Source organism: Ambystoma mexicanum, chromosome 7q (assembly GCF_040938575.1).
Source record: "Ambystoma mexicanum isolate Mex_15411 chromosome 7q, UKY_AmexF1_1, whole genome shotgun sequence".
In the NCBI taxonomy this organism is placed as follows: Eukaryota; Metazoa; Chordata; class Amphibia; order Caudata; family Ambystomatidae; genus Ambystoma; species Ambystoma mexicanum.
In genome coordinates this window covers 632,105,834-632,128,005 of record NC_090941.1, presented here as the reverse complement: position 1 = coordinate 632,128,005, position 22,172 = coordinate 632,105,834, and the positions used below count along the sequence as shown (strand labels likewise).

The window sequence follows — 22,172 nt, the reverse complement described above, 5'->3', positions numbered from 1 at the left end:
CGTGCATGAAAAAAGGAACAAACCTGACTAAAAGAGGGAGCCTATGGAACATGAGCTGGGAAAATCCCGAACAAAGCCCAAAATTCTGCCTACCCTCCACAGCCATTACCCAAAGCAAGAAGAAAAAGGAAAACGGAGCAACTAGAAAGAGGAATATAGTCCATGCGAAGCAAACTGCTTATAAAATCGTGTTTCGCTGTATGGCTGTGCTATACCAGAACACCAGAGTAGACAGCAAAACAGGTTAGGGAACAGAGGTCCACTGCAATAGTGCTTTCATGGCTACAGGAGAGTGCTAAACAGTGTTGCTGATAAAAACAATAAAGCAATGCAGAGCAGAAGTCAAGAAGAAACTCACAACAGGAGCACGTCATCAAATAACCAACTCCTGACTGAAGTAAACTGAGTCTTTTTAAGTTCCTGAATGATCGCCTGCCTCCGTCCTGATTAAATGCTAGCACGGGCCAGTCACGTGTATCCTGCTATACCAGCCCATCATTTGCCTGGGTGAGTGTAGATGAAGTGTGTACACAACATTCTGGAAAATGTAGAATGCAGAATAAAACCATGCTGCCAGGCGCAGTCCCAGAATAGGTCAGGATTGGAAGAACATGTCCAAACAATTCTAGTGTCTCCAGATTACTTCAGCCATATTCCACAAGGAAGAACATTGTGTGGTTGGAAAGACCCCAATTCTTGCACGTAATTGTGGACATGTGGGCAAATGAAGCAAATCATAACAGTCCTCTCTTGATCATTTGTGTGTCCGCGGGTGGCGATGCATGTACTTTCCAACAGCCTAACCTTTAGCTCTGACCGACGTTGGCTGAAACTATTAAAGAGGAAGTTTCACCTAAGACCTTATTATTCTCTTTGTGGGCCTCTCCTTTCCCGCCAAGATCAATGGCACATATCCAGCTCGTCTCTAGACCCCCTTCACAACCAATTTCAGATCTGTTCTGTCCAGTGCTCCAGAGAAGATTGTGAAGTGTGGAGAATTGTACTGCCTATTTTAAAAAGTTGGGAGTAGAATGATTTTTTAGGGATCAAAAACATAAGTCCTGTGCCCAATGGGAGTATTTTATAAACGAGTAAAAATATGTTCAATTGAGAAATACTTATTTGCACGAAGTTATTCATGCACATTAAAAGATACATTTGACCTCTTCCATAATTCTAGTTTTCTTCCTGTGGCTCTACATGAACTACTGGTCCAGAAAACATCCATGGATCGGTTTGTGTGAAAGTAGGGGCACAAGGTCCTATGTGTCCATTTCCCATTATTAGGAGTATTTTTACTTCCTTTTTTTAGGGAGTAAAACGTTGCTGATGCGCCCCTTATCTGTAGGCTGGTTCTGCCCCTCTGAAATGCACACTGGCTGCCTAAATGTGTTGTGCCAGGAGGACCACACTGTTGGGTAGCCACATCAAGAGTGCAAACCGGAGAAGCTGAGCACCAACCCAAGAAGCCAACAAACCGAGAGAGGAGGAGGAACACCGTAAATGACATCCAGGCACCTGATCCCAGGAAGAACCAAACTGCTACCCGATTCAGCTGACGGGTACGGGGATGCTCGGAAGGCCCGGTAGGATCACTTGACAGGCAACAAGAGGGTCTTGCATCTGAGGAATGCCTCCTCATCCCAGTAGAAAAATGAAAACCACTAACCACCAGAAAAAGGTCTGGGACCCGAGAGTAAAGGCCTTGAGAGTCAGTGGAGAATAGAACGCCACGGACTACCAGAGAAGGGACAGGGACCCACATCAGAATTGCATTACAAGGCCTCATGGCAGTACTTGGCTGGGAAGTGAACCTAGTGTGCCAGTTCAAAGAGGAGGTGAAAGAGAAGCCAGGGTCTGGGACCCGAAACCAGAAAGGCATACAAGTCATCTTCCTCAAGGCAGTACTTGGCAGGGAAGTGGGCCATTCTAAAGAAGAGGAGGTGAAACTATAATTAAATATTGTAGGTGTGAAGCCTAATGAAAAGGAGACCAGGGAAAGGGGTTCATTCCACCTGGTTTTGTTGAACTGAGAACAAGATAAAAGGAGAAGAGAGTCATTCCAAAAGCGACTATCTGGAACCAGATGTCAGGAGAAGGCAGTCATTCTCCTGACACACCAGGTAGGAGGAACAAGCTGTTTAGAACTTTACTATCAGGGAAAGGAGCCAATCCCCCTGAGAACACTTGAGGGAATATTGTTTGTTTGGAAGTTTACTATCCGGGGAAGGGAGTCATTCCCCCTGCCATCGTGTGAGACACTAGATTATTTTTTAACTGTGAGAACTGTTTTGAGAACCAGGAACAAGAACCCAGGAGAAGGCAGTCATTCTCCTGTGATCTGTGGGAGCAGTAATATTTCAGTTTATAGTGTGAGGTACAGAATGCTTTCTTGACACAGGACAGTGGACATTTTGAGTTTGACAGACATACTGACAATCGCCTTGGGTCTGTTAGTTGAGGCAGGGAAACCCCTCTTAGGACTAGGGATAGAAAGGCTTTCATTCCCCTTTTTCTTCTTTGAGATAAGTCTTTAGCCCCAAACATGCCACCTTTGTGTCAGCCTTCTTCTGCACCCTTACAGGGTGCAGACTATGATCCGGAGATGTGGAGTGTTGTACAAAGCCAGGTTGGGAACAACACAGAAACTAGTAAAAGATTAAATATAGCCCAGGGCATGCAAATCACGACCAGAGATACTATGGCATTATAGTTTGGCTGAGGGTGCTGTGTAGTGTCAGAAGAAGGCTGAAGATTCTTTGATTAAAGAATTTATTAAAGAATAATATGAAGGTCTAACTTTCCTGGCCTATTTTACTAAGGTGCTTATCAGTTGTCTTGGAATGTCCAAGAAGAATATGTCCTCTGTCCATAAATGAACATTATCTGACACCATCAGTTATATGAACAAATAATAAGGATAGGAGAATGACTCCCTTCTCCTGTTAGATGCTTCTCGCACTTGTCTTCTTGGTTTGAAAAGAGTTCCTTCAATAGTCTTTAGCGACTCTTCTGATTAGATAATGTAGTCCTTTCCTCAAGTTGGGATATTTAACTTTCTTTTTAGAAGTGTCTTTCCTTCACTTAATTTATCACAAGGCTATCTTGGCCTTCAGATCCTCATATTCTTTCTTTCTCAATTCCTACACTTCTACTTTTGACTCTGGATTTATTTTCCCGCCTTTCCAGGATAGATGAATATCAGTTTTAGCATTGCTTCTTGGGATCTTCTCTATAGTTTCCTTTTCTTTTTTTGGAAATATTCAGATTTGTTAATGGTGACTTTAAGCCATTTTTCCTTCCATTCCTCTCCCTCTCAGGGAACATTATTATTCTTTCTCTCTCGTTATCACAGTTCAAATTTAACAAAAAGGACCCCTTTTCATTCACTTTTCTTTCAGGGGACAGCCTTATTCTCTCGTTCACTTGGTCACTGTTCAAACTTTGCAAGTTTGCTGTCACGGTTTTCTTATTGAACATGGGGTCGGGTTTTCCGATTCACATAATAGTTTGCTGCCCTCCCATGCGTCCCCGGTTCCCTGTTACCTTCTTTATGATTAGAGACAGTTTCGGGGATCCTCGTAGTTCTTCCTTCTCCTTCGATTCTCCACCACACCACTGATACGTGACTTTCAGCGTTCGTTAGGTGTTCTGCGCTCTTCCTCTCTGTTGCTCTTCTTTCAATCTGGGAGCTGTGCCATTTGCTGTGGCTTCCAGGAGACGGTATTGGTGCTGTGCTGATTGCCGGACTGCCCACCACAACTCTCGTGGTCGAGCCACCACCAACTCTCAAGCTCCACGTGAGCTGGCTTCGCTTTGGCTCTTGATTGCGCTTCTCTCTCAACGTACCCTTCACTGCTTCACAGCAATTTCGTATTGCGCTGGCTTTGCGTCCTGCTGCGGCTCTGCCTCCTCTTAGGCTCGCGGTTGAAGGCAATATCCCGGGCTTTGACGTATGGTTCTCCCATACTACTCCTCCTCTTCCTGATGTGTCTTCATCCTTTAATCCACTCGTCTCAGTGAATGGATCATTTCCAATTAAAGGACCTTTCTCTTTCTTCAGGATAACATCTCTTTGCATCTTCTTCAGCCCAGTCTTGGTACTTAGCAGTATTTAATACGTTTGCCAGTCCCATGCATGCCATGATGGTTCCTGGTTCAGGGAGTTACTCAAAGGAACGGGAGTCCTAATCCCCTAAGGGGAATCGCTCAGTGAAGTCTTACTTGCTTGGACCCCTAGGGAGGGAGTAGCGGTGCAGGCCTCCTCCCTAGCCTCAAGGAGGGTGTCCCCCTTGAGGAGAAGATTCATCAGTGTGCGTAGCATAATTGTTTTTTGAGGTTGTTCATAGAAACTGGTTTAAAGCGTGTATGGTGTGAGTCAAAAATGCTGCTAGACTAAGGGCTACAATGTTCGGAGTTCCTTAATATTCAGCCTTCTAAAGATATATTTGCAGCAACTCTGTGATCTACCAACAAATATATATTCATTTGAAATTCTATCGCCGCAGGTTCTGTTCAGGTCTGTGCGAAACCAGAAGGTGTGTTGCCTGCTAGTTCCCGGGTATCTGTCATCCAGGTGGCCAGGACACGGTCATTGCTTTTGGATCCAGTTCCAGGGGGGTTGACCAGTGCAGGAGGATCACCTAGATGAGGGGTCTTCTGGGAGTGGGACACCGGACGGCGAGACACGGTATCCCCTTTCCTCTAACACCTTTTCCCCATTCTACCAGGTAGGATGCTTAGGAATTCAACCCACCCCACCTTTACCGACACAACCACTTTCTCAGAGACAGCTCACTGTGAGAGAAAACAGACTAACACCCAAGCCACATACCTGACATGTCCCAACTTAAGGGTCAGGCAGAGTCAGGCAATTGCTGATAATTACACACGCCTGACTTCCATCACACTTCCCCACACGGATGAAAGGCGGAGCACGAAAGCACACTCTGAGCAAGGCAAAACACACAAGGAAGCAGCAGTTCAGAAATGGCCGTTTAATACGAGGAGAAAGATGGCAAGACCAGAGAGGATTGCAAGGAGGGAAATACCTTTGACCTTATCGGAGAAGAACCACGACTTTCAAGAGCCCCCGAGAAAAAGAAACCCAAGACTGGGAATTAAAGCTGAAGAAAGGTGTAGTGTGTGTTGAATTTACACAAGGCCCTCCCGCATCGATAGCCAAGGCAGGGAGGAGCAATTGCCGCTGTAGTACTATCCTTGGCTCCCACAACCAAGCAGCGCCAGGAAAGTCAGCACAGCCGGTGAGTCGGGGAGACTGATAGCAGACCGGTCTGTGTTAGAACCAAGGTTGCAAGCAGCAGCATTGTATGAAGAAATCTGAAGAGAAAAGTAGGGGTTGTATGTGATGAACAACACAAACATAATTGAATATCCAAGGAGTGACTGAACCTTTGAAACCAAGATAGATACCATATACAGAGTGGTCCGACACCACGTGGGTGCCCATACAAAGGGCTCTGTTAGGTATCCAACTGAGAGTGTAAAATTGTTGAACTGTGAAATTGAAGTAGTCCTGCAATGGGTCAAACTAAACCCCGTAAACATTCGAAGGTCTTCGATAGCTAACACGAAGTGCAATTGGTCCGAACCCAGCTGAGGGAGACTAATTGTGTAAAAGGGATCTGAGGCGGGAAGAGGGGGTTCCAAACTAAAGATTGTGTCATAAAAAGGATTTGAGGCCAGCTGAGGGAGATCCAGGGTGAAGAGTGACTCGCCTGACTTTAGTATTTGTAAAGGAACTTTTTGTTTGTTTTGGTACATTAGGCCCTCTGAATCAGGAGAGTTTGATAACGTAAGAGACTTGGGCAGAGAAGGCCCTGATGTTGGTAATGGAACTATGTCCTCGTGCCAAAGAAGCCCGAGTGTGTGCTATGCTCGAGTGAACCACCTTGTCCCGTGCTGAAAACGTTGGGAAGGGAGGCCAATGGCCTGAATATATTTATCATTTTGTAAACACTTCTTTATTTTTCAGGAACATTATCCCACACTATTTGTAATTAGCGGTAAGGATTGGCAATAGGTTTTTTAGTAGAGGCCCTTTTAGGTTTACAAGACTCCACTAAGACTGCCTTCTTATTTGATTGGATAGCTTGCTCCCATCTTTTAGATTTAGGTTTAGATAGGTGTTTATCACACCCTTGTGAGAGTTCAATAAACACCCTTGAACTGTGATCACTTGTGTCTGTCTTACTTTGATACCATGCCTTCCTTACAGGTCAGATGAGCTTTAGCCTCAAATTTCAAGCATTTTCTAAGTGACTCAATCCTTATGTTCCTCTTCATAATTCTGTCCCCTCTGCAACCCCTTGCCTAATTCTGTCATCCTAAAACAAGGCACATACAGAGGTTGTGTTTATACAGAGGAATGCCATATTTTTCGTTTCTATAATTCCAAGCTAAAGCGCAGATATCAAGAGTTATCAGAAGGTTACTCCTGGTCGTTTGACTACTTCAGGAGTGGCTCACAACCAGACCACATCGGGGACTCCCATCGAAAAATTTGGAAAAATGTATAATTGGTTCTTTATTCAAGGTTCCTGTGAAGTAGTTTAATAAGCACAGAGATGTATACTAGAATCGAAGGGACAAATAAAATGTCTATGTAGGGCCCTGTGTTTAAGGGTGATCCTTCCTGTTGTAGGGTTGAAGTCTGTATCGTCTATAGAGTCCTCCAAGGTGAAACTCAACATTTCTTAAATCACTTTGACTGTTTGTTTGGCTTGTTTACAGAATTTCTTGGCTTTTCTGAGGATGTGCATACTGAAACAGGATGCTACTTCTGCCATTTTGCTCTTCGTTTTATTTTCACCTTTTTCGTTAAACAGGCCCTTGACTGATCATATCCAGTAAAAGTGTTACCCAGGTAGTTATGCTCCCTTTGATAGCACGACGAGTGGTGGATGGAGGATAGGAACCATCAGGCCCACCAAAAGGGACCATTTTTAGTTATGTTTTTTTTTAGTTATGGGTGAAACCAGCAGCCACTGGCTCCTGTCCCAATCAAAGCCTGAAAGACAGCTTGGCCTACCTTGACAATTCCAGCAGGCCATTGAGCTAGCACCTGAACATGATGGTGAGGTTTGAGGCATCTCTCAGCCTGCTAACTAAGGCAGGTGAAAATGGGTGACGGTGGTCCTCAAATTGTAAGCTGCCATTCTACTGAACCTTATGTTCTTGCATTCCCATAAACCTGAGCAGGTTATAGTAATGTCTGAATTTCCACACTGCCCCTTTCCCTCATCTTCCAACTAACAGATGCTTGTTTTGTTTCTCCTGGGGTAAAATGTATCTATTTAAGGGTCTGAGGCAGAGATATGGCATCATTTGGAGCTAGAGAAATGCAACTTGTCTGCAAATGGCCACAGGTGTGCAGGGTTGCTGGTGGTTTTGCCTTGCAAGGCCTTCTCTTCCTTTCTCCTAAATAACTGACTTTCCTCTTAAGATCTCCTACCGCCTTACACTACATGCACACAAGACCCCCACAGATGGCCACCACAGGCGTGGTCATTAATACATCAGCACTGATCAATCCATGACTAAGCTCTCCTTTAGCCCTGTCCCACTCTCCCACATCAGTGGCAAACCAGGCGCAAAGCGCTGTAGTCTATCAGATTCTGTGCTCTTCCCTATAGATGGCATACTTCCAAGTCTGTCTGCCAAACACATATAAAGCAGATTGGCACTCAGGAATTGGGTTCTTCCGACCTGCTCCCCTCAACACTACAATGTTTGCCTCTGCTTCTCATATTGTCCCACTAATGAACCCGACCCAAATAAATACATATATTATTTGTACCCACGCACAGCGAGGTTGCCATTAGTGGCAGAAAGACGATATACAAGACCACTTACATGACTTGATGTCATGTCATTTATTGGCTTGGCTTGATCTTACACAACAGAAATGTCTAGAAGGTTGGCAGATTTTGAGGAACTGCCTATAGATGTATTCAACTCTAAGAGGTTTACTATTGAAACCCCCCATTATTTTTCCATAGAATACTTGCTTCCACAGATTTTATGCTTAGGAGTGCTATAGATAAACGGTGTTAATATGTCAAACAAAATTGACTGAGGATTAAAGTTTGTTACCCGGTCTGGATTCAAACCGGTAATTTGCAGGTTACACACAGATCTCTACAGAAGGCCCATTAAGTGCACTGTGCCATTCAAGCTGCCAAAATGTGAGATGTTGGTACTAAATAATTAATGTTCTATATATTGTGAGAATGGCAGTCTGTTTTCTAATGCGTTACTGCCTAATTCTCTCCCATTTTTTTTCAATTGGACATCTAGCATTTCAAACTTATAAGGCATTTTTAAACTCTTGAATTTGTCTTTCGAATAGTTGGATTTTTGTTAGTTTAGTAGCGCTAGAGAAATAACTTTTAAAAGTTCTAATACACTCAATTCATCTATGGTTTGCACAAAATATGGTACATTACTCTGTTGGTTGAGAAAACTTGTTACATGTTCATGAACGCGCCATTTTCATTCACTCCTTCTGCTATTACTTTTAAAAAATTTCAAAATGGGGATTGCCTTACTGCCACAGGTCTTTCAGGCTAAATATAGTGGAACAACAAAAATGAACCTGGGCCAAATGAGATCAGAACCTCTGTGCACATTTAGACAATGCCAAGTCTTGTCAAAAAATATATTTATTTATAAACAATGTACACAGATATTTATTGTTCTCGACATCCACAATTAAACACCACCATTCATTCCATCATTCATTCACACACTCACTATACATGTCGATATTCCACACTTGGGGTACTTTGACCACCTAGAACCAATATATTAATATAAATTTCAACACCTCTTGGTGATTACAATAAATGTTAATACAAAAAACAAATAGTGTCCTGCTTATTTGCTGTAGCTCAACATATGTTTTGGTCGTCACAATATGCCCCTAATTCAAGCCGGTAAATATAAGCGACCTTCCTCAGGAGACAGATGGTTCTGTTGCAACCACTTTGAAATGTCAAAAGGTGGAGGATGTCATCAAACCTCAATCTCCCCATGACATAATGGTGACGTGTGTCAATGATGGACTAAATCCTGCAGTGGTGCTAGATAGCTCTGCGCCTGTACTGATCCAGGATTCAGGTATGGGGGTGTCTTGCGTCTCTAGTGAATTAATCCAAAGTGGAAAAATCCCCATTCTCGCCTCATGTGGCCGAGTCCAGATATGTCCTATTCTGGTACCCCAGTTTTTTTCACTGTACGGTGATTCCAGTTCAATGAATAGGAAAATCCCAGTGGTTTTTCAGAAGGATCACAAACTATGCAAATGTTTCCACTCTCCGTTTTTTATAGTTACATTTGTATAATATATTAACTTGAGCCCATCTGTGTTGATGCCCACAGTTCAGGCTCAATGTCCCATTAATGGGAGTGGAGCCCATGCAGGAACGACACTGTATTCGGTCGTTAGATTATGTTCTCCACCCTCATTCTATTTCCATGATAACTTACAAATACTATGGCAAAGTTTCCATATGAAGATAGCAGAGATTTCGATTCCACAACAGTTTTATTTCTGCAGCAGACATCCATAAAATCGAGTACTAATAACTATTTCTTATTTCTGCAGGAGAAGCCTCTCACTAAGTCTCTGCAACGTGGAGAAGACCCCCAAATTGACCAGGTAAGTGTCAATGATCGCATGGGATTCCTTAGAAGGCACGTGTGATTTATTTTTGTTCCGCTTCCCATTTTTGCTTGTAACTTTACTCACTGTGCTAGTCAGTCTGGGAAAATATAAAATGTACAACACAATTCATGCATAACTTTTTTGATGAAATGTTTTCTAAATGTGTAAGGTATCATTTGTACCATAAATAGATTTTTTTTTAAAAAAAATAATTGAAAATAAATGTGTGTTGAAGATGGCACCCTAGTTTCCTGCTAACCTAAATGCAATGGGACTGGGAAGAGCACTGGTCATGCCCGCTCAGTGGTGGCAAGGACTGTGAAACTTTACCTTACTCACTGATAGAAAATCTTTGGTCTTACATTAGTGTTGCAAAGTGTATTTTTGGTTTCAATATGTGCTACATATAATTTGAAAATATTGCTGGTTTCCACAAAATGAGGCTTATTATCTTGCTCCCCATTAATTTTGCAGATGAGAACTGCATCCCTTGGCAATTCCATGGATACATATAAAGCCGGATCAGGGTTTGCATGTCACTTAAAACGCTTTTTCCCCCCGAAATAATCATAAATATGGAAAGGCCTTTACATGGATTCCTATGGAATTTGCAAACTTTGCTAAGCTTCTGAAAGATGGTGGATTCAGCAAGAATTAAATTCATTTCCGCCAGCATCAAAATCAGATGCTGGTGGAAATGCATTTGGATTTGGATTTGCGAAAACTATTGGGTAGGGTGGCAGATTCGTAAATTGGAATTCATTCCCATGCTTTTCCATGCAAATCATTGAAAAAGATCTGGCTCATTAAAAGCATGTGTAAATGCTTTTTACCTATCATTTTTATGAATGAAAATGAGGACCAATATATGATCATGTTATCCATCGCGTAGAGGCACGAGCAGCAGCATTTATCTCTGCTTAATAGGAAAGGGGTTGAATGATAAATGTGTATGTACTAGTCGTTGATTAGATGTGCATTAGCTGGTGCCGAGGTACAGCCCAAGTGGAGGATTGTGAAACTATGAGTTCTTTAGAGGATGAATATGCATTTATTCCAAGGGTGTTTTTAAGCTTAATGGCAGTGTCCATAAACCAGTAAATAGGTTTGTCAGGGTGTCGAATTCCTTATGAGAATGATAGTAGTAGAAGAATGACATTTCATGGTGAGTTTGGGAGCATTGAAAAAATGGTGGCCATCTTGAACAGGAGCAGTGTTCTTAAAATGTGCTCATTTATGATGGAACTTATTAATGTTCCCATATTGACAATATGTTAGAATTCAAATTGAAAAAATAATATAACAACAACTTTTGGGGTTGCATTAAATAAGTCGCCATGGTGACTGGCCAAGCGCTGGTCAGAGAGAGGATAGTTTTGCATGGCTGTCGGCGCAGTAATCGGTTTTACTAAGCAACTCTGCAAGTGGCCACCTTCCAAGCATATCATGTGTTATGGTGGCCAGTGATTCTGGGTTGCGCCCATAGGAGCTCAATCAGAGATTTTCACAGCAGATCTGGCTTAACTGAATGGAATTTACTGATGGATTCGGGTGGAGGGATAGTGTTGCAGCTAGTGACTTGTGTAGCTACGTTGTCTTTCTGGTCATTTGTTTGAAAATAGATGCTTTATTGATGCACTGTCTCAACGTTCCAAGATTTGTTTTGTATTTAATGAAAATAAAATCATGGCGTCACATATACATATTTCACTCTGGGTCTCTGCAAGGTCGCAAACGTACGGAAATCGTGTGATCCCAGGCTTAATAGCAGTGCGTCGATCGGTATGAATGCAAGGCTTTTATCGCATGGGCAATTCCATTATGAGAATTCTGTGAGGATTAACGGATGTAAAGGCATGTGTTTTTTGCAATGTGATGATCTGCTGTTATGGTGTCTCCTCACGAGTCTACTCCACGGAAGGGGCACCGCGTGGCAGACGAGACTAGGAGGCAACAGGTATGGTTGTGCCTTGGCTCCGTACTGACCCAGAAGGCCTCAAGCAGCGCCTCTTTTATTGCCACCAGCCCCACCCGTGCGCGGTGACATGTCTGGAGTGCTTTGGAACATAACATCACTCAAACGTACCCCTTACTAAGATGGCTTTCATTGTAGGGACGTTGCTCTGTCAACGCCTCTTTACTCTTCTTGGTGTCATCAGTACTAGCCTGACCCCATGCTAAAAAGATAAGGAACTAGGCAATGTCCCAGTGTCGTGGGACCTCCGTCTAATAGTTAATTATTGACTTGGTCATCAATGAAGCACTCGGGAGATTGGGGAAGCGGTTGGGTGAAACGGCCACGATTCTGCAAGGTGGAAAGTATGGGTGACGGTGTTCACAACGCCATGAAAGTGTGGGGCAGGGCTGTGTTCCATAGGCCTATAAGGCACTTCCGGCACAGCGGATCCGTTTTTTAAATGCAGGTCTCTTTTAGATAACTAGCCAATAGTTCACATGGAGAACCAGACTTAAAGCCCTGGCATTAAGGGCACTGATGTCATGCATGCATTGGTCCCATTTGGCAGCTATGCTTTATAATTACCACCCATCTCATCCCCATAGAAAGTTTGTCCAAAAAATCCAGACTTCTCACCCACTATTGCCTCAGAACCCAACAGTCAATAGGAAAATGCAAGTCTCCCTCCTAAAGCTGCAACCTCAACTTTTAGTATGTTCTCTAATGTTGTGTACATGAGGTCATCTTGAGAGATACTGGCATGTTTTATAGCTCATCCCGCTCTGAGCACACGTGTGCTTTCGATCTCTCTTCTGGCTACATTGTGCGCATACAAAGTTTTTACAGCCACAGAGTGTTCACACCTAGAACCAAGTCACCAAAGACAATTTTGCTCTTCAGATCCAGTTCCCTGAGAACCTCACAGTGAATCTGCCAAGGACTTGTTTCAACTGAGGACAAAGCACATGGTGACCACAGCAAGTGACAGTGTGGCATGCGATTTATTCGAGCCTTCTTCATTAGGCTTTAATAATTAGTGATCTTAATGTGTGCATGCCAAATAATTGACATTCTATAGAGTGTTGCAGCATGCAGTGCGGGTTAATAACAGCTCCTACCCATTTCTCTTCACATGGCATGCACATTAGCACAGATACCTTCAAAGATGAAAGCACAGTTTAGGTAGTTACACAGCATACATAAACATTGACATGATGTGCACCTGCTAGGAAAGAAATACTGTATATGTCATGTTGCCTGACTATTTAGACTTCTCAATAAGCACGCCGTTTTTTACTGTACAAATGTGCAATTATAAGGACAATGCATAACAGCAGATCGCTATCTCCAGAACTAGTGTTTTAATTATAACTTCCACATGGTCCCTGTTTGTTTCACACTTTTTTTTGAAAGGGCACTAAAACTAGAGGAAGTCTCCTAGACAGAGAAAAGAAATCCATCTGCATGGCATCAGCAGTTGTGTAATACAAAATGTGTGCCCCCATGCGAGCCCTGCTCAGGGTCCACACACCCCCCACCCAAATCTCCTTGAACAAGAGCAGGCAACGCCAGACTCCCAGGCCAGCCTATCCCACCACACGCGTGCAGTGTGCATGATGGTCATGATACCACACAGGGTAGAAAGCACGTTTTTGGAAATCGAACCTCACATCTTTTACCTAGCATAGAAACAAGGGGGCGACGGGTGGGGCTTTGAGTGTACTAGTCACTGGCCTGTAAAATTACTATATGCATTCTAGTGGCGGAAGCAGCTTTCCATGCAATGGGAATCGGCAGCTGCTGAGCCGGTATTTGCATTGTAAACGATTGGAGGTCAGTGTTGACCGATTAATATTTTTAGTGGAGGAGTGTTATCTCCCACAAATTGTTACAGGTGACCAATCGCAGTGAATGGAGTTGCAGGGGAAGATGGGTTCCCCTCCCTAGAAAATGTTTAAGGTAATGTGTTGAAATGCTCTATTTTTCAGAACAATTTTTGAGAAAAATGTGTTTAAAAAGCCACACAATTCGTTCCCTAGCGTAAAGCATCAACATATCCAGCAAATGCCATGACACCAACAGTACACAGTTACTTTTTCATATTGCCGGTGTCCACCGCTTTGTCATTTTAAGTCACTTTTTATGCAGCTTTGCCCACAATTTATGCCAGTATGGGCATTGTAAATCACTTTTATGATGTGGGCACAATCTATGCTAGTGAGGTCACTGTAAATCATTTTCGTGGAGCTGGTGACACAATCTATAACATAATTCCGAATACAGTATTTTACTTTGAAAAAATGTCACTAAAAATATGTTGTACCTAGCCATCTCAAACACAAACTCGCACATCTTGCATGTGCATGCACACACACATACACTCTGCAATACACACTTTTTTGGTTTTATTTATATTCTGTTTTTACCTTTTGAGTTCACATGCAGCTATGTGTCACAGAGGGCCCAATGGTCACTCCAAGTCTGAGGTGGTTCAAGGGTCCCCCTTCACCTCTTCTCCTCCCACTACTACTGTTGCCTTCTAATCATTACACATACACCCTATGTTCACTCAGCAGCATTTGCTTCCCTGGGGGATGTTTCAACCCACTGGTCCAGGCCCTGCAACATTCCTGTGCGCTGCTTGCATCAGGAACATCAGAATGGCAGCTGGAAAGCATTATGCACGCTAAAAGCAACCAGAAGTGTGCAGAAAAAATCTGAAAAATGGGCCGCAATCCACTTTTAACCATGTCAGTGGTAACACAGAAGACCACTGCCAAAACCCAACATTGGGCTACCCACAGAGTAGCCTGAAACTAATTGAAAAAGCAATGCTGATTGCCAAAAGAAACAGAGCTCTTTAGATATCCGTTTTTCTTGGTTGTTAAATTTGCAAAAATCATGGTTCACAAACCACCCAAAAGATCCAACCTCCTTGTTGGATGTTCAACATCATTTTTCTTCAAGAATCCACATAAATATAATGTCAGCAGAAGTACATTTATCGGAAGAAAATCCACATGTAAGATGCTTGCCTGAGAAAATATGTTGAAAATAGGCGCAATACCACTACTCGCCTCTGTCGGAAGCTGGCGATCTCTAAACCTGTCATGTTAAATTTGTGTCTCAAAATCTAAGTGTGGGGAAAGATGGGACCTCCATCAAATGCAATATAGGGTGCCACACATTGATTTTCATGTTGAAAAAGACTGGAATTGAAGATATGTTTGCTTATTTTAAATTTGTAACATTAATTTTAGCAAGGAACAATGTCTCAATTGACTATAAGATAACCTGATTCAACTAAAACTTCAAAGAAGTTTCCCCCCACTGGGAACACACCACTGTACTGGCGGTACTTGTTCCAATAGCTCCAGTACTTCTGCTACTGCTACTATTAACATTCATGAAAGGGACTGGAAATTGAGGCATCATACCACCTGCCTCAGTGCCAATGTAATATATGTCATCATATGTCCTTGTAAGAAACCTTACATTGGTAAGACATCTAGAGCAGTTAAATTATGCATAAGTGAGCATAAATCTAAGAACAGAGCTGGCCAGCTGAATGCCCCCTTAACTGTGCATTGTGCAGAACTGAATCAGAGGCCAGAAGATTTAAAGTGGTGGGCTGTGGAAAAAGTCTTTGGCACTAATGCGGCTAATGCCGCTGCACGCCTCGCTCAGAAGGAACAATGGTGGATTTACCACACCAATAGCCTAAATAGGGGTCTGAATCTACAGGAGGAATGGAACTGATTCCTTTCTCCTTGTAGCAAGATGAGGTTTCGTACAGCTCTTTTTCCTTCCTTCCCTTTTCCCTTTTCTCTGCTTCCCTCCCTAGGGTCCTTTCCCATTTTCCCTTTTTGTCCAAAGCAGTAGTTTCTACGATTTATGATACATTCTTTCGTACTGTGCCGGACGTAGGGGTTGCAATATAGGAGGAGCAAACATGCCGCGCTATACACCTTTGGCGGTGAGTTTTCTCTCCTCCTTTGCGCCCTATGGTTTCAGAATTCAAGAGAATTCCGTTGCTTCCAACCTTAAATGCATTAGTGTACCAGGCTCTATCTAATCGAAGTCCGCTAATAAGACAGACTATCTACATTCAAAAGTGACACTCTTGCGACGTCGTTGGAGTCCTTTTTTTTAGCTCAGGACTCCCGAAAGCATTCACATAGACGTCACGTTGGCCGGATCGTAATATTGGTCCGTCTTTTGTCTCCATGACATAGGCTTGAAATAAAAGGAGGACCGTTTTGTTCACTGGTCGGTCCTCATTTTCCTGATGCCCGCGTATTCAGCCATATCTTCGAGACGCAGCTTGCAAAGTAAGCGGTTCTACCCTAGGCGACTGTTTTGCCCATTTAAGCAGCAGCCCCTCTACAATGAAGCTGTTTCGATCTGTTTGTTTACAGATCACCACACAAGCGAATGCACGCGCCCATCTGGGAAGAGTTGTGTATTTACCTTCTCCACCTTCTATGTGTAGACAGTGCTGTGTCCGGCAGTTCAAACAAACGGGAGCGGCCGAGTGTGGACCAAGGACCACGCAATCGATAATCAATCTCTTCTGACCCTAAAAGTGAACGGCCAGTCGACAGCATAATTTGCGGAATGAAGGTACACTTCCTAGATGTTATTGTCCCATTTAGGGAGATTAGTATGGGTAGCTTGTACTTTCTAGAATTGACACTGAGGACTTTGATGTTTTTTTCTGTTTTTGCCTTTTGCTCTTAAATTATTTCTCTTTGAGAAATCCAGTATTATATATACACACCAGAGGCTACTGGAACACAAGCCACTAGGCAAACTAAATTGGGTTTACAGGTATGATTCCACTTGAAACTGTTTTTCTGAAGCATGACAGGGTGTTGGCGGGGGGTGTGAGTAGAGTGGGTTGTACAGCACTAAGGGTAAGTGCTTATGATTAGGAATATGGTAGTAACATATTCCTTTTGAACCCCGGAGCCCCAAATGAGATTAGGGCTCAGATGGGTATATTAAACCGGACCCATTTGGTGGGTTGTGGTTTTTTCCTAAATTGGCTGCAGTAGGCTTAATTTTAAACATTTAATCATGTTTACAAGATCGTGGCAAAGAGTACTTCCACATGGACATAGAGACAGATTTGTTCTGTCCTCTAATGTCTGGCTCACATCGTTAGCGAGATAAACTGATAGAAGGTTGACAGCGGTATATATTTTAAATAAAGTTTTAATTGTATATTCTGTTTGCTTTTAGAATTTTGTTAATGTTCATCCAATCCTGATGAAGACGCACATAATTTGTCAAGTCGAAACTATTTATCAACTGGGAAGCCCTTTTCAAAAAGAAGATTGATACTTACGGGCGCCAATAGTCGATATTTTGTCTGGAATTAACTGTTTGGAACCATTAATATCATAATGGAAATGAACTGTAATTCTCTTAACATCTTAGAATATCTATAGTTTTTAGAGATTCAATTAGTGAGTGAATGTATGAATGCATGATTAGTAGAATGTTTTTTAAGAATTGATTAAAAGGTTCTATGTTTTTTATGCAAATCCAAATAAAATGAAAATAATGATTTGATTCGCATATCCTTCTGCCCTCGTTCTTCAGTTGTTCTCTTACTCCTGGCACCACTTTTGTTGTATTATATGTCTCTACCTCAAGGTTCCCACCTTGGGTTTTGTGTAATCACTTTGTCGAGGCATGGTATGAGTATAAAGTTGTCTGAACAAAAGCATTTTGGCACAGGTCAGGAATGGGGGTCCTCTCTGCTGCCACAGTCCACCTCTGTGGTAACAAAGGCTCTTGATTTCTCCCTAGTAGACCTCCTACCCCCTCGCTAAGAGGTACCCACCGCCTCCTGACAAGGCCAGATTACTGGCACAATTCCATACATGTCAGGTCCGGTCCAGGTTTCTGCGTCATGGTGACCCACTCCACATCGTTGTGAGTTTACACGTTGTAGCTTTCTATTGAGACCACCCTTAACCTAGGGAGTTCCTTCCCACCCCCAAGCAAGGAGTCCTACAAGATTTGGCTTACGTTTCTTAGCGCTGGCTTTATTGAAGACTCATAGAGAGCCACATAAATCTCCCCCCATGTGCCCACAGTGAACAAAGAACCAGGCCGGGGTATGGAAAGAATATATATTTATTTCAATTATAAATTCAATGAATAATATGGTTTGATTACGGCCGCCACCGTCTTTGTGCCAGAAAACACAGCTTCAATTACAAAATACATTTTTCTGTAGAATGTTACTTTTAAATGCACTTTTTCTGCAATTACTTTTGTCTCACAAACATGGAACACAGGCTAAATAAACTGTCAAAATCCATTCCCATGAATCCTGTTGTATATTGAATTTCAATAATAATATGGCACAATACTAGAACATAATCTTAACGTTTCTGGCTGAGAGTTTTTTTAGTATCAAAACATAGGCATAATTTCCGTTTTATGAAACTAGTTCACGTTCAAGGCTTAATATATGGAGTTCCCTGTACACTCAAAATGCTAGCAGTTGAAATTACAGATTTGTAAAAATGCCTGTGTCAAATATTAGTTAACCAAAATTAGCTTCGAAATAAGCACAGGTTGGATTTTAAAACTCACTTTTGCAAAGCACTTCTTCTCTCCCCCCCCCCCAAACCCCCCAAATCACAAGCAGCAATGAAATGACATCTTTTCAAAGCCCAGGTCTTGGGAGTGGGGACAGATTGGAAGTTTCATTTTTAGACTTCCTCACTTAAAGGCCTGTGTTGGGGAAGTTGGACAGTTGTGACCTTTTGTTTGTGGGGCCAAGGGCACCCATTTGTTGAATACACTATTGAAAGAATTTTGACAATAGGGATTTTTGTTTTAAGATATGGACATCTTTTATTTTTTATTTAAAAGCATGTTTTTGGGAAATGTATCTTTTGGGTTGAAAGGCAAGGCTTGGGGATAGTGACAATTATCAATATCGTGTTGGTGGCAAGTATATATTTTGTTTAAAACAATTTTTTTGATAAGGTGTATCAGTTGGGCATTTTGTTTTAGATAAGCATACTCCTTTTCATTATTTTTTATTTTTATTTTTTTAAATGTTTGGTTTGGTTTTCAAACCTTACATTTTGTCTGTTTATCTTCCGACTCTTTCTTTCTTTAGCCAAATTTTGTGACATGCTGGTTGGTATTTCTTATCCTGTCCAATTCAGCAATTATTTTCTTCCTTTCTTGTCAACCCATCTCTGCTTGTTCCATGATGTTATTCCAGTATGATACCACAGCGTATGTCAGTTTTTTCCCATCCCAGCTAAGATAGAAGCCCATCTGTCTTCAGGCGAGAGTGTTGTTTGGTTCTATCCGACGGAAAGGTTTCTTTTCTCGCTTAGAGCTGGGCATGTCATTATGTGGTATAGACTTTCTGTATTTGCTCCATCGCCGCAAAATCTGCAGAATTTTTCGTGTTCTGATATTATTTTTCGCGCAGCCATGACTTCTCGTGTATGCAGGATATTCAGTCTCATCCTCATGAAGGTATCTCTGATTTCCGCTGATGGAAAGTATTTTAGGTATTCCGGTAGTTTGATTGGTCTGATGTCTATTGTGCTCAGGATATCCATTGCGTAGTTAGACCTGTCTTTGATTGTCTTTATCCAATCATTCATTATAGAAGTCAAGGGTGAACAGGAAAATCAAGGCACCCAATTACTTTAAATGACTCTTGTATCTTCCCGCTAGGAGAGAGGGTGAAAGTTTGGAATTCTTCCAGCTCCCCCCCTGTGTCAATCTATTTGGGAGTTAATTAAATGAATATACAGTCAAATATGTTAAGGGTCTACACAATTTTCCCCTCTGTCTCGGGAGGATAGCTCAGGGGCAACGTGCTCGCCTTGGAGGCAAGACGACACGGAGAAGCACAGGTTCGATCCCCGGGTCCACGCTTAGAAACCTATGGGTATTAAGCACGCTGTAAATAATTAATCATATCATATCTCACACGCTAATGTAAGGGAACGCACTAATGAAAGATAATGAGTTAAATAAACAGACCCCCACGCTGGGATTTTGTTGGACAATCTACTTACTTTTGGAAATCTCTGGGCTCATGGAGACTGAGTAGGGCTTCGCTTTTAGGGAAAAACAGGATTCTGGCCAGCACTTCAGTCAATGGGATTCCACAGCAATTCTCTCTGACTCCCGGAAAATCTCACAGCCTATGTTTTCTAGACTCCCCAGCAGTAGAAACCTCCAGCCCTCTTCCAATATTTCCACTCAGATGAAATTTCAGCAGATCTCCTTTGGTGATTTTTGAGCAGCTGTCTCAGAATGCCCCCAGTAGTTTAAATGCAACTCTTCAAGATGTTTAGCAGCTATCCCGTGTTCCAAAGTGCAAGACCTTTTTACTCTCTAAGTCCCTCCCATGGAAAGTGAACATTAGGCGATGCTATCTTATGATCTCGAAACCAGCATTAGACATTTACATTTCTCTCCACCCCATGTCTAGCCCCTCTCGGAGGATTGGTTTAGAATCTAGAACAGAAATATTGCAACTCCGCATTGAGATTCACCCTTTTCTCATGTCCAATTTTAGCCAAATAGTAGCTACATTACCAATAATTGCCATGATATATATCTTTATATTTATGATATATTTTATTTATAGCACGCTCATACACAAGTGTTTCAGAGCACGACTAAGCAAAGGGAGGGGAACCGGGGAGAAGAAAAAAAACAACAGTCTTCCTAGGCTCAGTGACATCAAAAACGTGCAAGTGCATGGGAAAAGGAAAAGGGGGAAAGGTGCAAAACGGGGGGAGAGGTGGAAAGTGCGGAACAGATGAGAGAACAGAATAAATAAGTAAAATAAATAAATAAATATAGGTGGTAATGCAGCCAGCAAGTATTGATATTTCTCTCCTCATGACGAATCGGTGAAACTTACTTTCATTAGGGCATCTTATTGCATGGGCGTGATATAATTATTTCCCCTTTTCACAAAGAGTATAATAGTTATGAACATGCAATTTAATGTCCAGATACCTTATTCTATAACCTATCAGCCCGCCAATTCTTAAATTCCGAAAATGTTTCCGGGATGCCAGAAACGGAATTCAGGTGATAACATGATTTCCAAAAATCGCATCTGGATTAAATGAAAATCAGAATAACCTGCTATTTACCAGCTTTCAAATGACATAGGAATGGATGCAGTGCGACTTTCGGTTCAAGGGGTATGAAGGAAAATGGTGTCCAATATATACATCTATAGGCACTTATTTAATATATATGATCTTTAGTTTAATTTCTCCAAAAACATTCCAGCTCAGCCCTTCTTCCATTTAATCCATTATGTGCTATCTGGCCAGGGCTAAAAGTCACTGTACTGCTGTTGTAAATAACTGATATGCATGAGCCTCAAAGGGATTCCCTTTCCAAATAAGGAGGCCAACAGGCCTGCAGTGGCGGGGTAGTCATTTGTGAATTATGCCCAGAAACCCACACATTATCTTGGGCTGAAATGAAACTTACATGCTGCATTTTCAAACATCAGCCTTTATTCTTTTAAATACTGTGTATTTTACTTATCATGGTTCTATTAGCTTTTGCATCAGTGGATTTCTTATTTCTTTGCACTAAGCATTGGTCTTTAAATATGACTGCTCGAAGTACAGGGATGTTTATTTTAGTCATTCACAAATATATTTTTATTTATCTGCTGTCCATTTATTTGTCCTGAAAAGTGGGTCTTAGTCACCTGAAATGCAAGATTCTAACCTAGTTTTGTATTTCACAAGCGATGGCCAGGTTGTGCTCAGAGTTATCATCATAGTGCACCACCTTTTAGTGGGTGGCAGTGTGTCTCTCAATTTGCTGTTTGCTTTTATCTCTCAATCAACACTGTATTGTGACTTTCCAATCTGCACTCTGATTATACTTGTCAGCATACTCTGTGCTTCATCTGCAGAAAGACAGATGTTTTTTAATGCACTTTTCCTTGTCATTTTCAGCAAGAACCATCTGTTTTGCGATACACTGTTGATTGTGTTATTTCAGAAAGACAAATCCTTCTATTCACCATGTCCTTTTTCTGTGTTAAGTTTTTAGGCCCGTCATATTTGTATTGGACCTTGTGATAGGATGCAACTTATCTCGCAACAGAGGCCTAAGTTGGCCTTTCAGTGCATGTCATTCTGGCTGTCATTTAACCACACAACGTGTTTTGGTTATTTTTCTTAAAGAAATATTGGCTGGTTTTCTCAGTTTCAAGGAAGCATACCCAAAATCTCTGTAGAAATAAACTCAAAACACATGAAAACAAAAAACGGTGTGATGGAATTGTGGGAATTCTGTTGGTGTAGCAGGAGCTGAACCGCCTGAAGCACTGTGGCTGGCCAGCAGGATCTGTGGACCCTCCTTTGCACCTAAACCTCAAACACTGCAGGGGCAGTGAGTGCCTCTGTTACCCCAGAAGATGGCTCTCTGGGTAGCAGGATAGATTTGAGCACCTGGGAAGCAGATTACATTGACATCGGGAAAACTTTG

The 22,172-nt window shown here is 42.1% G+C and overlaps 1 protein-coding gene across 7 annotated transcripts in view; it reads left to right on the top strand.

Annotated features, from left to right (window-relative positions):
• FRY (FRY microtubule binding protein) overlaps nucleotides 1–22,172 on the top strand; it is a 1,191,674-nt gene that overhangs the window by 397,063 nt on the left and 772,439 nt on the right. For all 7 annotated transcript variants that reach the window (XM_069639765.1, XM_069639761.1, XM_069639760.1 and 4 more), the window contains exon 3: nucleotides 9,629–9,682. In XM_069639765.1, coding sequence (XP_069495866.1) covers nucleotides 9,629–9,682 — 54 coding nt within the window. The remainder of the gene's footprint in view (nucleotides 1–9,628; nucleotides 9,683–22,172) is intronic.